This window comes from Microchirus variegatus (assembly GCF_963457635.1).
Source record: "Microchirus variegatus genome assembly, chromosome: 7".
NCBI lineage: Eukaryota > Metazoa > Chordata > Actinopteri > Pleuronectiformes > Soleidae > Microchirus > Microchirus variegatus.
The window spans coordinates 7,899,029-7,914,177 of NC_139808.1; the positions used below are offsets into that span (position 1 = coordinate 7,899,029).

Here is a 15,149-nt window from a genome sequence, read left to right on the forward strand (position 1 = left end):
ATTGATTATTTGTTTATAATGATCAACTGAAGACTGAGCCACGTCTGGACAGCATCATTGTCATGGTTCTTATGTAGAATGATTATTTACAATAATAAAATAATAAAAACATATGTAAAAACATCAAAAAATGAACTAACATTAATTACATTTGAATAAAAACGTGATGTGCTGCAGTCAGTAAATGTAAGACTGTGACTCAACAGAAAGATCCACAAAAATCTCTGATTATTTTAACCATTAAGTGTAATTGTCACACGTGTGTGACGTGATGATCAGCGTGTGCTCGGTCAAAGTCAGTGATCAGCATCAGATCTTCTCTCTCTACAGAGTCACCACTTTCCCAGATTCTGTGAGTCTCTCTCCATCAGCCCCCAGTCGTCCACCTGTTCCCCTGAGATCTAACTATTGTCCCTGAGGCTTTGACAGCAATTCAGTATGTTACTGCTCCACATGTCCTATTGTCTCCTCCAGCTCTCTGATTGGCCCAGAGTGTGAGAAAGTGCAGTCAGACCAAGACCCACACATTCATATGGAGATGTGGGACTATAAATAGGAGGGATGAAGCCAGCAGAGATCAGATTCTCTCTACAGAGACCTCTACAGCACAGAGATCCAGACATGGCACCTACAATCACTGCAGCTCTGACCAACTCTCAGGAACATCTGACTCTCACTCACAAGGTAAATTGAAGAACATTGAAGAACATTTTCATCTTCTGTCATGACAGATTGTCTTTGTTCATGCTCACACTTTACTCCAGAATCAGTCCATTAATGACTTTGCTCTTTTCTCTGCAGCTCAGAAAGCCTCAGGTGGAGAAGTTACGCAGAGAGAGAATCAACAGCAGCATTGAGCAGCTCAAGTCTCTCCTGGGTCCAGAGTTCCTCAAACAGCAGCCAGACTCCAAGCTGGAGAAAGCAGACATCCTGGAGATGACAGTTTGTGTCCTGACACAGCTGCAGCAGCAGAATCAACAGCAGAGAAGACTGATGATGAAGAACTTCAACAAGCTGCAGTCTTCCTCTGATAAGAACCTGACAGAGGCTGACTTCTCTCCTCTGAGCTCCACGGACCACACCAGCATCACCAAAGACAAGAGTCCAGTCAACAGCGCCCCCTGGAGGCCGTGGTAGACACCTACAGACTGCTGAGACGAGCACAGTGGTCAAAGACGACTGGAAGTGAATTCAGTGAAATTGAAGGACTTGTTCTTCTGTATGAACAGAAGTCTGTATCTGTGTGTTTGACATTTCCTGAGGAAATGACACAAACAATATCTTTCAAGTTCAGAAAGAGAACATCTTGTCATGCATGTTGCATGAATCCAATCTGATTGCAGCAGCAATTCTTATGATTATACCTCAGTCTACTTCATGTACTGGTATTATATAATGTTATGATAACATTTGTTATCTTTGATCATTTTGATCTTTGACATGGGAAATATTTAAATGTCCTTTTTATGGACATTAAACTGATCTGTTGTAAGATTATAAATATTTTTCCCTGATAGTTTTGCTTCATATCACAATTTATGTTGTGATGGTTGAAAAATTGTGTCCATGTTAATCAGTTGTTCATTATTTGTCCTTTTTTGGACATGGATCATATTGATTATTGACATGAGAAACATTTAAATGTCCTTTTAATGGACATAAAACTGATCAAGATCACTTTTTCTAAAAGTTTCGCTTCATATGTTAACTGTGTTAACTGTGATGTTTGTTACCTCTTGAATAGTTTTGATCATGTTGATCAATTGTTGAGTTATTGTCCTTTTTATGGACATAAAATTGATCTGTTGTTGGATCAAGATCACTTTTTCTAAAAGTTTCGCTTCATATATCTTTGACATGGGAAACATTTAAATGTCCTTTTTATGGACATAAAACTGATCTGCTTTAAGATTATAAATATTTTTCCCTCATAGTTTTGCTTCAAATCACAATTTATCTTGTGATGTTTGAATAATTGTGTCCATGTTAATCAGTTGTTCATTATTTGTCCTTTTTTGGACATGGATCATATTGATTATTGACATGAGAAACATTTAAATGTCCTTTTTATGGACATAAAACTGATCTGTTGTAAGATCAAGATCACTTTTTCTAAAAGTGTTGCTTCATATCTTCATGTTTCCTGTGATGTTTGTTACCTCTTGAATAGTTTTGATCATGTTGATCAATTGTTGACTTATTGTCCTTTTTTGGGGACATGTTGTCATTGTTTACTGCAGATCATTTGATGTGATTATTGAAACCTGATCTGTTGCAGATCAATATGTTTGAACTTTTATTGTGAAAGTTTCACTTTAATGTCACAGTTTTATTGTGACAATATGACAAGTGTGTTTTTTGACTTTTTTGTACTGTGTACTTCACTTTTGTTACAAAGTGAATGTTTATTTTAAAAGTCAGACTAATCTTGTGATTGTTTTAACTCGATCCGTTATAGGTTCAGTGTTTTTACAAATGAATGTTCATTGATCGATTGAAATTCATAATGTTTCTGTCTTTTGCAAAGACCGATGTTCCCCCGCTCACTCTGAGTGCAGTGTTTCTTGGAGAAACTGTATTTTTACCAAGTTGTTGTTGTAATGTATCATCACATCTATTTGCCAGCATTCTTTCTAAATAAATCAAATATAATCCAACATTTGCATATTGCATTCCTGTGTCACTTCTTAAATGGATATTACAATGATGATGATGGGTCATTTTATTATTCAGTCCTGTTTCTCATTCTGTTGTCACACAAAAAAGCCCTAAATCATCTGGAGTATGTTTCTGTCAAGTGTGGCAGTTTACTTCAAACTGTTTTACAATATAATCCAAGTCTATTTTCATTAGTGTAGATTGATCAAATGGGATTATTGTCAACTACATGTCTCTTGAGTTAAGTGCAGTGAGTCATCATAAGTCACAAAATTGTTCAGTTTGGCTTTACATTTCTGTTTTAGCGGGAAAACGTTTTATTTCACTTAAAGCAATGAATGGAAAGAATGTGCGGAACCAAAAAAAACCAAGCTCACTCACAGAGCCTTCAATTGGATAATACAACTAAAGACCTTTGTGTGCAGGAATGTGAAAGTATTAAACCTAAAAGACCTGCTTATTATGTCAATTCATGCTCATTAACTTCAGTTCTCAACAGTTCTCAAAATACCTCAAGAGAATCAGGTGAAAAAATGCAATTAGTTCTTGAATTATTCTGACAAATTCATAGTGATGAGGCAAATCAAATCTGGGGATTGTTTATTGTAAATGTCAAACAGATCAATGTTAATAGTCTGCGACATAATCAATATACTTGTTAATCTCAGTTTTATTGCAAATTCATAATACCCGGTTCTTTAACTCCACTCAAGGGGGAAAACGTTAACAATAACATTCCTCACTCTCCTGTTAACTTTGTGGATACTGCTGGAATTTCTAAATTTCTTTTGATGATAAATTATCTATCTATCTATCTATCTATCTATCTATCTATCTATCTATCTATCTATCTATCTATCTATCTATCTATCTATCTATCTATCTATCTATCTATCTATCTATCTATCTATCTATCTATCTATCTATCTATCTATCTATCTATCTTGTTAGTGTTCTAGTAAGCTTGTGAGCTACCATGTTAGAATCTATCTTTCTTGCTAGTGAGCTTGAGAGCTACTAATCTATCTATCTTTTCGATGAGATAAGGTTTGCTGAATCAGTGTCTTATTTTAAATCACTTCTTAACACGTATTTTTATAGACTGGCCTTTATGTGATGTCGTCTTTTTATTGTCTTTTTATTTTTATCTTTTCATCTCTTTTTATCTTAATTTTTTACTTAGATTTTTTAACCTTTTATCTCATTTCTTTCTTTGTATGCACCATTAATCAGTTAAAATGTATTTATGTGTACAGATTATGTTTACATGCGTGTATGTATTTTTATGTAAAAAAAGCACTTTGTAAAAAAAAATTTTTTTAAAGGTGCTATACAAATAAAGGTTTTATTATTATTATTATTATTATTATCCTGCTAGTTAGTGCGCTAGTTAGCTTGCAATCTATCTATCTATCTATCTATCTATCTATCTATCTATCTATCTATCTATCTATCTATCTATCTATCTATCTATCTATCTATCTATCTATCTATCTATCTATCTATCTATCTATCTATCTATCTATCTATCTATCTATCTATCTATCTATCTATCTATCTATCTGGTTAGTGTTCTAGTTAGCTATCTATCTATCTATCTATCTATCTATCTATCTATCTATCTATCTATCTATCTATCTATCTATCTATCTATCTATCTATCTATCTATCTATCTATCTATCTATCTATCTATCTATCTATCTATCTATCTATCTATCTAAGGTATGATCACATTTAATTAAAGTGCAGTAATTGTAAATGAAAACTCAATCTTCTGCTCGTGTCTTAAACAATCCCACGTTAACGTGAGCGGTCGTGTTACAGAATGTGAGAAAGCTCTGCAGAAGTATGTCTCAGTTCAGGCCTGATTAGCCTCCTTAACAACACCAGCACTCGTCCATTGTCCAGAGGGATTTGGCACACTTCAGGAAGCAGCTGGCTCTCACACACCCCCTCTGATCCCCCCCCACCAAAAAAAAAAAAAAAAAAAAACCCAGCTAAAATCCTGATCAATGCAAAAGCTTCACTTTAATTCAATTTAATTTGAATCCAGGTGGAGCAGCAGTTGCAACACGACCGCTCAAAAGAGTCTACATAGATTTTAAGTCCTACAACAATAACTACACAACGTCGGCGGCAAAACTGGTGAGGTCCTTTTTCCCTCCAGATGGTCGGTGACGTCAGACCGTGCCTCTGCCCCGCAGCACATGTCCACCATCCGCCCCACAAAAGCTCCTTTCACCGTCCTTTTGTGGCGGACTGACCACACCATTCATGACACAGTGTGGGAAAGTGAGGGAAACTTTATACTCACACCACGGATCGTACAAAACCGACCAAACACCTGCTACGTCTGGTCAGCAGCACGAGTCCATACATGCTCACGTGAATAAATACAAACATGGATATGATAGTTAAAAAAAATTATAATTAAAATATTAAGTTTTTGATTTTCCAAATAACACAATGGTACATATGCATACACCTTGACTGATCATTATCAACTTTATTTAACCATTAAAGTTTCATTGAGATTAACTCCTTTGTTAAATTAATGTCATTTATTTTATTTTAAAACATGTACATAAAATATAAATGACAAAAAAAAACCATTAGATTAATTAATGTATATTATTTCATTGTATGTATATTTTATACATCATTTAGACAAATTAAAATGATCAATATTACTAATAATCCTGATCATAGTAATAATAAAAATAATAAAATAGAAAAGCATCACTATATTTACACAGTAACATACAGCTTATATTAGTGTTTCCTTTCCTTTTGAATTTGGTGACCCACTTTTAAAAGTATACAATATAAGTAAATCATGTTGTGACATTAGGTCGGCGCTCTAGCTGCAGGTGTGTCAACTCTCTAATCTAAATAAAGTTTTCACCTATCCTGAGAAACTGTGTATTTGAAGCTTTGTTTGCTCCACTTTTAATAATGGTTCTCCTTGTGTCCTGGACCACGTGTGTCCTCCCCCGTTCTTCAGCTTCAAACAAGTCAGGACGCGTCTCTGCTGCTTCTCCAGCCTCGTGTGAACACTTCGGTCTGTGTTACTAAAACCACACTTTGTGGGTTTAAATCTGACTCTGAATCTGTGTCTGCTTCCCGGAGAAGAAACATGTTCAACACAACCGTTCAAAAGTTTGGGGTTTTCCATGAATATAACATTAAATGAATCAGAAATACGCTCTATACATTTTTAATGTGGTAAACAACTATTCTAGCTGCAAACGTCTGGATTTTAATGGAATATGTACATAGGTGTATAGAGGCCCATTTCCAGTGTTCTAATGGTACATTGTGTTTGCTAATCGTGTTAGAAGGCTATTGGATGATTAGAAAACCCTTGAAAACCCTTGTGCAATGATGTTAGCACAGCTGAAAACACTTTTGCTGGTTCTTTGACGAAAGAGTAAAATTATTATTTTTGAATAAAAATCATTATTTCTAATCTTGTCAATGTCTTGACTATATTTTCTATTCATATTGCAACTCTTTTGATGAATAAAAGTGTGACTTTTAATGGAAAATACATTGTACAGGTGACGCAAACTTTTGAACAGTATAGTTTTTATAAAAATCTTATTTAAAGAGCTGGAAAACATTTAGCAAATTTATTTGGCTACCCCTCAAAACCCATCTGTGAGTCCTGACACATGCAGTCTGTGGGAATGCCGGTGGTCTCACATATTTGATGTTTGAGAACATGTCCAGACAAAGTCACTGATCAGCATCAGGCAGCAGATCTTCTCTGTCTACAGGGTCACCACTTTCCCAGATTCACACAGAATTCCGTCAGTCTCTCCATCACTGCCCAGTTCTCCACCTACTCCCCTGAGATCTAACTATTGTCACCCATTATGACAATTGAGCATGTGGCCACACTGCAGTCTCTTTTCTTCTCTTAGGGCTCTCTGATTGGCCCAGAGTGTGAGAAAGTGCAGTCAGACCAAGACCCACACATTCATATGGAGATGTGGGACTATAAATAGGAGGGATGAAGCCAGCAGAGATCAGATTCTCTCTACAGAGACCTCTACAGCACAGAGATCCAGACATGGCACCTACAATCACTGCAGCTCTGACCAACTCTCAGGAACATCTGACTCTCACTCACAAGGTAAATTGAAGAACATTGAAGAACACTTTCATCTTCTGTCATGACAGATTGTCTTTGTTCATGCTCACACTTTACTCCAGAATCAGTCCATTAATGACTTTGCTCTTTTCTCTGCAGCTCAGAAAGCCTCAGGTGGAGAAGTTACGCAGAGAGAGAATCAACAGCAGCATTGAGCAGCTCAAGTCTCTCCTGGGTCCAGAGTTCCTCAAACAGCAGCCAGACTCCAAGCTGGAGAAAGCAGACATCCTGGAGATGACAGTTTGTGTCCTGAGGCGGCTGCAGCAGCGGAACCGAGCCGTGGACTCGGCTGCTGTCAATCGGGGCTACTCCAGGTGCGCCCAGGAGGTGGCGCACTTCCTGTCCAGTGAGGAGGTGATGACACAGTCCAAGAAAAGACTGATGATGGAGAACTTCAACAAGCTGCAGTCTTACTCTGATAAGAACCTGACAGAGGCTGACTTCTCTCCTCTGAGCTCCAGCATCACCAAAGACAAGAGTCCAGTCAACAGCGCCCCCTGGAGGCCGTGGTAGACACCTACAGACTGCTGAGACGAGCACAGTGGTCAAAGACGACTGGAAGTGAATTCAGTGAAATTGAAGGACTTGTTCTTCTGTATGAACAGAAGTCTGTATCTGTGTGTTTGACATTTCCTGAGGAAATGACACAAACAATATCTTTCAAGTTCAGAAAGAGAACATCTTGTCATGCATGTTGCATGAATCCAATCTGATTGCAGCAGCAATTCTTATGATTATACCTCAGTCTACTTCATGTACTGGTATTATATAATGTTATGATAACATTTGTTATCTTTGATCATTTTGATCTTTGACATGGGAAATATTTAAATGTCCTTTTTATGGACATTAAACTGATCTGTTGTAAGATTATAAATATTTTTTCCCTGATAGTTTTGCTTCATATCACAATTTATGTTGTGATGTTGGAATATTTTTTATCCAATTATTTGTCCTTTTTTGGACATGGATCATATTGTTTATTTCCATGAGAAATATTTAAATGTCCTTTTTATGGACATCAAACTGATCTGTTGTAAGATCAAGATCACTTTTTCTAAAAGTGTTGCTTCATATCTTCATGTTTCCTGTGATGTTTGTTACCTCTTGAATAGTTTTGATCATGTTGATCAATTGTTGACTTATTGTCCTTTTTTTGGGGACATTAATTGTTTACTTTCATTCACTTCATGTGATTATAGACTCTTTCAAGTTCAGAAAGAGAACATCTTGTCGTGCATGTTGCATGAATCCTCCCTGATTGCGTCAGCAATTATCATAATGGCTCATAATGGGTGTTCTGTTATTGTCTTTAATCTGCATCAGTCACTGCTGTAAGAATAATGTAAAAGTCCTCTGATCTGGTTTAAGATCAATTATTTTAATGTTATCACTCACTTTTTTCAGGTGATACGTTTTTGTGTCATGTGTTAAAATGATATTTGTGTAACCCCCTTTTTTTCATAACTATGTTATGGGTTTTGATTGAAACGTAGCTCTGTGGAGCTGTGTTCATCTGATTTGTTCCAGAATCTGTGTTTTTACAGTCGTAGATGTGTTCATTATTATGTTTTGATCGAAAACTGATTTCATGTTGTTTTGTCTTTTGTAAAGACGATGATTTCCTCCGCTCACTTTGAGTGCAGATTCCCTGTGTCTACTTTCCTCCAGTCGAGGCTTTTATCAAGTGAATCATTGAAATTCAATAAAACATTTACTTGATCAAAAAGATATTTTCTGTTCTTGTCATCTCATCTTTAGCCTTATTGTGTTACGAAGGATATCTTTGTCGTCTCGCCCATTATCATTTTTCATATCTCATACTGCAGAATCATTCTTTAATATAGTACACTCTTAGAAATAAAACTGCCAAGTAGAACCATACAAGGTTCTTCGGCTTGTCCTCATAGGAGAACCATTTTATAAAGTTTCCAGTGTTATTAAGAACCCTTTTAAAACCCTTTATTCAGGAACATTTTAAAGGGTTCTCTGGATCAAAATGGTTCTTACTGGAACCATTAGTGTTACCAAGAACCCTTGAAAAAAAAGGATTGAACCCTCGAAGAGAGGGTTTTTCAGAAGCAAATGGTTCCAGGTAGAACCTCAGCCCTTGTAGAAGAACCCTTTTGGAACCCTTATTTCTAAGAGTGTATTTAATCATTCAGACACACAAACATGGTCGTTGTATATCTTCAATCTCATCATGTGACATTAAGTGTGTTGAAGATGACGTGATTGCTGAGTCAAAGTTTTGGTGCAGGCCTCGCTTCCTTGGCTATTGGAATTTCTTTTTTAAAAAGCTTCAAAGACAACTTTTGTCTCCTATAACGTGATGAGTAATGAGACTCACATCCATTGTTCCTCCAGTGAAAAGACAGCGTGTGGGAAACCGGAGCAAAATCTCTCACAAAACCATTTGGGACAATAGACTGAAAACCTCTGTCCTGAAGAGGTTCAGAGGTGATGTGGACTCATTCAACCACTGAGGCATCAAAGCAAGAACAAAAATGCACATTTATTAGATGGAGAAATGTTTAAAAGGTGCCAATGAACATATGACAATTTTATATAAGATTTTTTTGGTAAAATAACCAACTGAATTCACCTTTTTATACACACATTATGGACTTCATTCAACATTCAATCACTAAAATGCATCTTTCTGTTCAGGAATGCAAGTAAATAACGATAGTTTGACGTAATAGAAATCAAAAGCAATGTATAAAGAGAACATTTGCAGCCTTCAGTTAGCATTAAAATAAAAAAAAAGGTGTTTAGGTTGTCCATTGTGGGCTACTGTACTGTATTTAACCCTAGAACACTAACGCTCAAATTCAAAACACCATCACTAACGCCGGGTGATTTTTACCCGAGATAATAAATACACCCAATAAAAAGTACTTATATATCAAAACATGACAAAACATGACAAATTTAAGTAGTGTTCTTTTATTTTAAACTGTGTCATGTCTAACAAAATTATAGAAAAGCATCACGAGGGGACCATATAAAAATGCTCCAAAATTACTGGAAAATTAGGAATTTGAGAACAAAAAAATTCAAAAAATAAATAAATAATGAATATGAAAACTTAGTTTTCATGAAAATCACATAAATGTATTTGCTTGGGTGAAAACCACCCAGCAATGGCAAATGTCACACACTGTACCTTTAATAATAAAACATGAGATTATGTTAAAGCAATGTCGTCCATTAACGCTGTACATCTGTCTTTATTTTTAAGAACATGACCCGCACTAAACACTTACATACACGTTTGAGTGTTTTGTTAAAAACAAGGACTAAAAGTGAAATAAACACATCGATCTCAAAGTTAGGAAATGAAAGGAAACGATGTGTCAGCGGACAGAGTGTGGGAAATCTCTGGACAAATGAATCGCAGAGCAGTGAGATTAGCATCCTTAAACACACCAGCGGTCGTCTATTGTCCCAGATTTGGCGCAAGTCAGGCCCAGCTGCTGCTCATGTAGACCTCCAAACATAAATTAACTGTTATATATGTAGAAATACGTTTATATTGAATTAGATCTTAATAACCACACGCCAAAAAAAATGAATTTTGTATTTATATGTAGTATTTTGATCTCTTTCAGTTGTTATAAATGACATTTTTTGGAGCTAACCAATGAGGTGGTTTCCCTCCAGATGGTTGGTGATGTCAGCCTGTGTGTCTCCATTACAGCTCACGTTCCAACAAAAGGTTGTCTCTTAAAAAGCCCTTTTGTGGTTTTTGATCGTCTCTGACCACTTCATTCAAACAGCCAGTGTGAGAAAGTCAGGGAAACTTTCTTTCTCACACCAAACAAACAGCTGCTACATCTGGACACCACCAACCAACACGTGTTGTCCTTAAATAAAGAGAAAGGAATAGATACTGCAAACTCATGGCCCTGTGTTAATGTTATATATTGATCATAATTTTCTATATTTGTATATATATATATATATGATATATAATAAATATTCTTTGTTGTAGACATGGTGGTAATAAGATACATAACAATAATCTTGACTGATAACTTAATTGTCTATAATCACATGTTGCTTGGGTACAAAAGCAGCAGTGATAATTGTTACCTTTAAATAGCGTCGATCACTATCATTAGCTGTTTATATTGTGTTCTTCATTGATATTTTGTCATAGTGAAACTGAGCTGAGTCACTATTTGTTTACTCTTGTTGTGTAAAATGTCTCAGTGACAGTGTTGTAAAGACGGATAATTTAAGACTTTAAAGACTCTTTAAAGATGTAAAGAAGATGTTTTTGTGTGGTGAATAAAACTATTCCTGTTTGCATTCAGACATTCTTTGAACTAAGAGACGGAAATGATTCTTTTTACGAGGATTATGTGTTTGACAAACATTAAAATATAGATGTGTGTCAGTTTTGGAGGTAAAATTATGGAACAGTTGTATGTATTTTCTCTACATTTCAGATTTTCTCGGTTCAGCCGTTTCCGTCGATTCCTTTTTTCGTTTATAGGCATAATTGGATTAAACGATCTTGCTTCATGTTTACTTTTCCTATATGTAACCAAAATAAATATATCCATTCATTCATTTAAAGTTAAACATTTCCTTCATCAAAGAGGCCGTACAGTCGGTTTCCTCTGGTTTCCCACACTAAACAGTGTGTCCTATCATACGTCACATCAGACGAATTGAGCGACCTCTTTAAAGTCAAATAGAAATGTTTTACGTTAAAACACGTGACTGTAAAGTCATCCATGTTTTCTAAAGTCCTTCACCCCTGTTTGTCAGCTGCTAATAGTTGTTGTCATATGTGTCATATGTTCAATATGTGTTTGTAAATGTTTATTATGTTTATTATTGTTATTATTATTATTTATTATTACTTTTGATATTCTATCCCATTGTGAATAATGAATTACTTGCCTGGTATAATGAAGGTTAATTTAACTTTCTGCAGATAAAGAATGTGTAACGTCATCAAACTTAAAGGACTTATAAAACCTATTTAAAAAAAATGACATTTTACTTTGAAAGTCTGCATCATCTGGCAGGTTATGATACTGCATGTGATCTTGACCTTTGACCTTCACATTCCATACTGAAGTGAAAGCAGATTAGTTTATATTATAGTTTCTTATCTTCACCATCATATAGAAGAGGAATGTAAACAACAAGTAAGCAATATTTCAATCAGGTAGTGTTTGTTTATTCAATAAACAAGTGTAAACAGTTCAACTCCAGGTGATGATGCATCACAACAACAACTTGTAGATTTCTACAAGACACACTGTACTCTGAGAGAGTCAAGGAACAACAGTCTTTATAAAAGACAAACAGGTCAAAGTATCTGAGGACACAGTTCTCACTGTACTTTCACTGTTTTTGAACACATGGATTAAAGGTTTGCTCTTAATAAATAAAAACAAAAGCACTTTACATAAGACAACATTATTCTCAGTGATCAGAAACTTCAGCTGATCCTGAAAATAATAAAGTCATATTGTCACAATAAAACTGTGACATTAGAGTGAAACTTTCACAATAAAAGTTCAAGCATATTGATCTGCAACAGATCAGGTTTCAATAATCACATCAAATGATCTGCAGTAAACAATGACAACATGTCCCCAAAAAAGGACAATAAGTCAACAATTGATCAACATGATCAAAACTATTCAAGAGGTAACAAACATCACAGGAAACATGAAGATATGAAGCAACACTTTTAGAAAAAGTGATCTTGATCTTACAACAGATCAGTTTGATGTCCATAAAAAGGACATTTAAATCTTTCTCATGTCAATAATCAATATGATCCATGTCCAAAAAAGGACAAATAATGAACAACTGATTAACATGGACACAATTATTCAAACATCACAACATAAATTGTGATTTGAAGCAAAACTATCAGGGAAAACTATTTATAATCTTAAAGCAGATCAGTTTAATGTCCATAAAAAGGACATTTAAATGTTTCCCATGTCAAAGATATATGAAGTTTTTCTGTACTTTTAGAAAAAGTGATCTTGATCCTACAACAGATCAATTTTATGTCTATAAAAAGGACAATAAGTCAACAATTGATCAACATGATCAAAACTATTCAAGAGGTAACAAACATCACAGTTAACACAGTTAACATATGAAGCGAAACTTTTAGAGAAAGTGATCTTGATCAGTTTTATGTCCATTAAAAGGACATTTAAATGTTTCTCATGGAAATTATCAATACGATCCATGTCCAAAAAAGGACAAATTATTAACAACTGAATAACATGGATAACAGATCAGTTTAATGTCCATAAAAAGGACATTTAAATATTTCCCATGTCAAAGATCAAAATGATCAAAGATAACAAATGTTATCATAACATTATATAATACCAGTACATGAAGTAGACTGAGGTATAATCATAAGAATTGCTGCTGCAATCAGATTGGATTCATGCAACATGCATGACAAGATGTTCTCTTTCTGAACTTGAAAGATATTGTTTGTGTCATTTCCTCAGGAAATGTCAAACACACAGATACAGACTTCTGTTCATACAGAAGAACAAGTCCTTCAATTTCACTGAATTCACTTCCAGTTGTCTTTGACCACTGTGCTCGTGACTCCAGTCTGTAGGTGTCTACCACGGCCTCCAGGGGGCGCTGTTGACTGGACTCTTGTCTTTGGTGATGCTGGTGTGGTCCGTGGAGCTCAGAGGAGAGAAGTCAGCCTCTGTCAGGTTCTTATCAGAGGAAGACTGCAGCTTGTTGAAGTTCTTCATCATCAGTCTTCTCTGCTGTTGATTCTGCTGCTGCAGCTGTGTCAGGACACAAACTGTCATCTCCAGGATGTCTGCTTTCTCCAGCTTGGAGTCTGGCTGCTGTTTGAGGAACTCTGGACCCAGGAGAGACTTGAGCTGCTCAATGCTGCTGTTGATTCTCTCTCTGCGTAACTTCTCCACCTGAGGCTTTCTGAGCTGCAGAGAAAAGAGCAAAGTCATTAATGGACTGATTCTGGAGTAAAGTGTGAGCATGAACAAAGACAATCTGTCATGACAGAAGATGAAAATGTTCTTCAATGTTCTTCAATTTACCTTGTGAGTGAGAGTCAGATGTTCCTGAGAGTTGGTCAGAGCTGCAGTGATTGTAGGTGCCATGTCTGGATCTCTGTGCTGTAGAGGTCTCTGTAGAGAGAATCTGATCTCTGCTGGCTTCATCCCTCCTATTTATAGTCCCACATCTCCATATGAATGTGTGGGTCTTGGTCTGACTGCACTTTCTCACACTCTGGGCCAATCAGAGAGCCCTAAGAGAAGAAAAGGGGACTGCAGAGCTGCCACATGCTCAATGGTCACATTAGCAGAGGTCAGATCTCAGTCCCCTGAGATCTAACTATTGAATGACTGGGTGGGGGGGGGGGGGTGATGGAGAGACTCTGGGAAAGTGGTGACTGTAAAGAGAGATCAGATGCCGATCAATGACTTAAATGACGGAGCACACGCTGATAATCACGTCACAGATGTGTGAAACCAAACACTCTTCAGAGTCTGTGTATAAGTGAATTTAAACTAATGCCTTTAAAAATGTATTTCTACCCCAAGAGGTCTAGGTTTTTACATAAAATATTTAGTATTTAACTCGAACATTTTTACCATAATATACAATAAAGAAAGAAGATAAGAGGTATTGTAAAAGTACAAAGTACTTGTAGAAGTATCATTTTGGAACCCTCATTTCTAACAGTGTACTGCTCACAAACAGAGAAACTGTGATGTTTATGAGAAAGTATTTTTTTTTCCTCATCAGATATGATGATATTCTGACTTATTTCTTTTTAAATGGGGACAAAGTCTTGCTGCTGTGGTCCAGATGCAACAGGTGCGCTTCTCTGTGCTCAGTGTGAGTAGAAGGTTGCTCTCGGTTTCCCACGTGCACAACAAAAGACGCTTGTGTAATCGATGCCGGACACGAGCTGTAACAGAGACACGGCCTGACGTCACCGGCCATCTGGAGAGGAGGGGGGGGAAAAAACACATTCATGATTTCAATGTATCATCCAAATCTAAACAGTGCAGCGCAAACACACTTCACATGGAAGCAGTTGTCCTAAACTTTTATTTCATAAAATAAACTATACATGAAGTTTTTATTCAAGTAAATGGATGAATATTTATCATGTTCAACGTTCACCCATGAGGAACGTGAGGTCGATGATGATGATGAGGGACAGCTGCTTCCTGAAGTGTGTCTGTTCCCTCTGGACAATGTCAGGCTCATTGTCTGCGTTAAGAAAGCTAATCAACTTGAACTGTGACTCCTCTTTAGAGCTTTCCCACACTTCTCTCG

General features: G+C 36.2%; 2 protein-coding genes across 2 annotated transcripts; one reads left to right on the forward strand and one right to left on the reverse strand.

Moving 5' to 3' along the window:
- Positions 1 to 561: 561 nt before the first annotated feature.
- On the forward strand, positions 562 to 7,328 carry LOC310929453 (transcription factor HES-5-like; the record flags this gene model as incomplete). Its single annotated transcript, XM_083892218.1, has 3 exons — positions 562 to 684; positions 802 to 1,002; positions 7,080 to 7,328. The coding sequence occupies 3 exons, from the start codon at positions 562 to 564 to the stop codon at positions 7,326 to 7,328; spliced, it is 573 nt and encodes a 190-aa protein (XP_083748344.1).
- A 6,116-nt stretch (positions 7,329 to 13,444) lies between these two features.
- LOC310929195 (uncharacterized protein) lies at positions 13,445 to 14,020 on the reverse strand (the record flags this gene model as incomplete). Its single annotated transcript, XM_083891916.1, has 2 exons — positions 13,445 to 13,780; positions 13,898 to 14,020. 2 exons carry the CDS (start codon positions 14,018 to 14,020, stop codon positions 13,445 to 13,447), a joined length of 459 nt encoding a protein of 152 aa, XP_083748042.1.
- Positions 14,021 to 15,149: the final 1,129 nt, after the last annotated feature.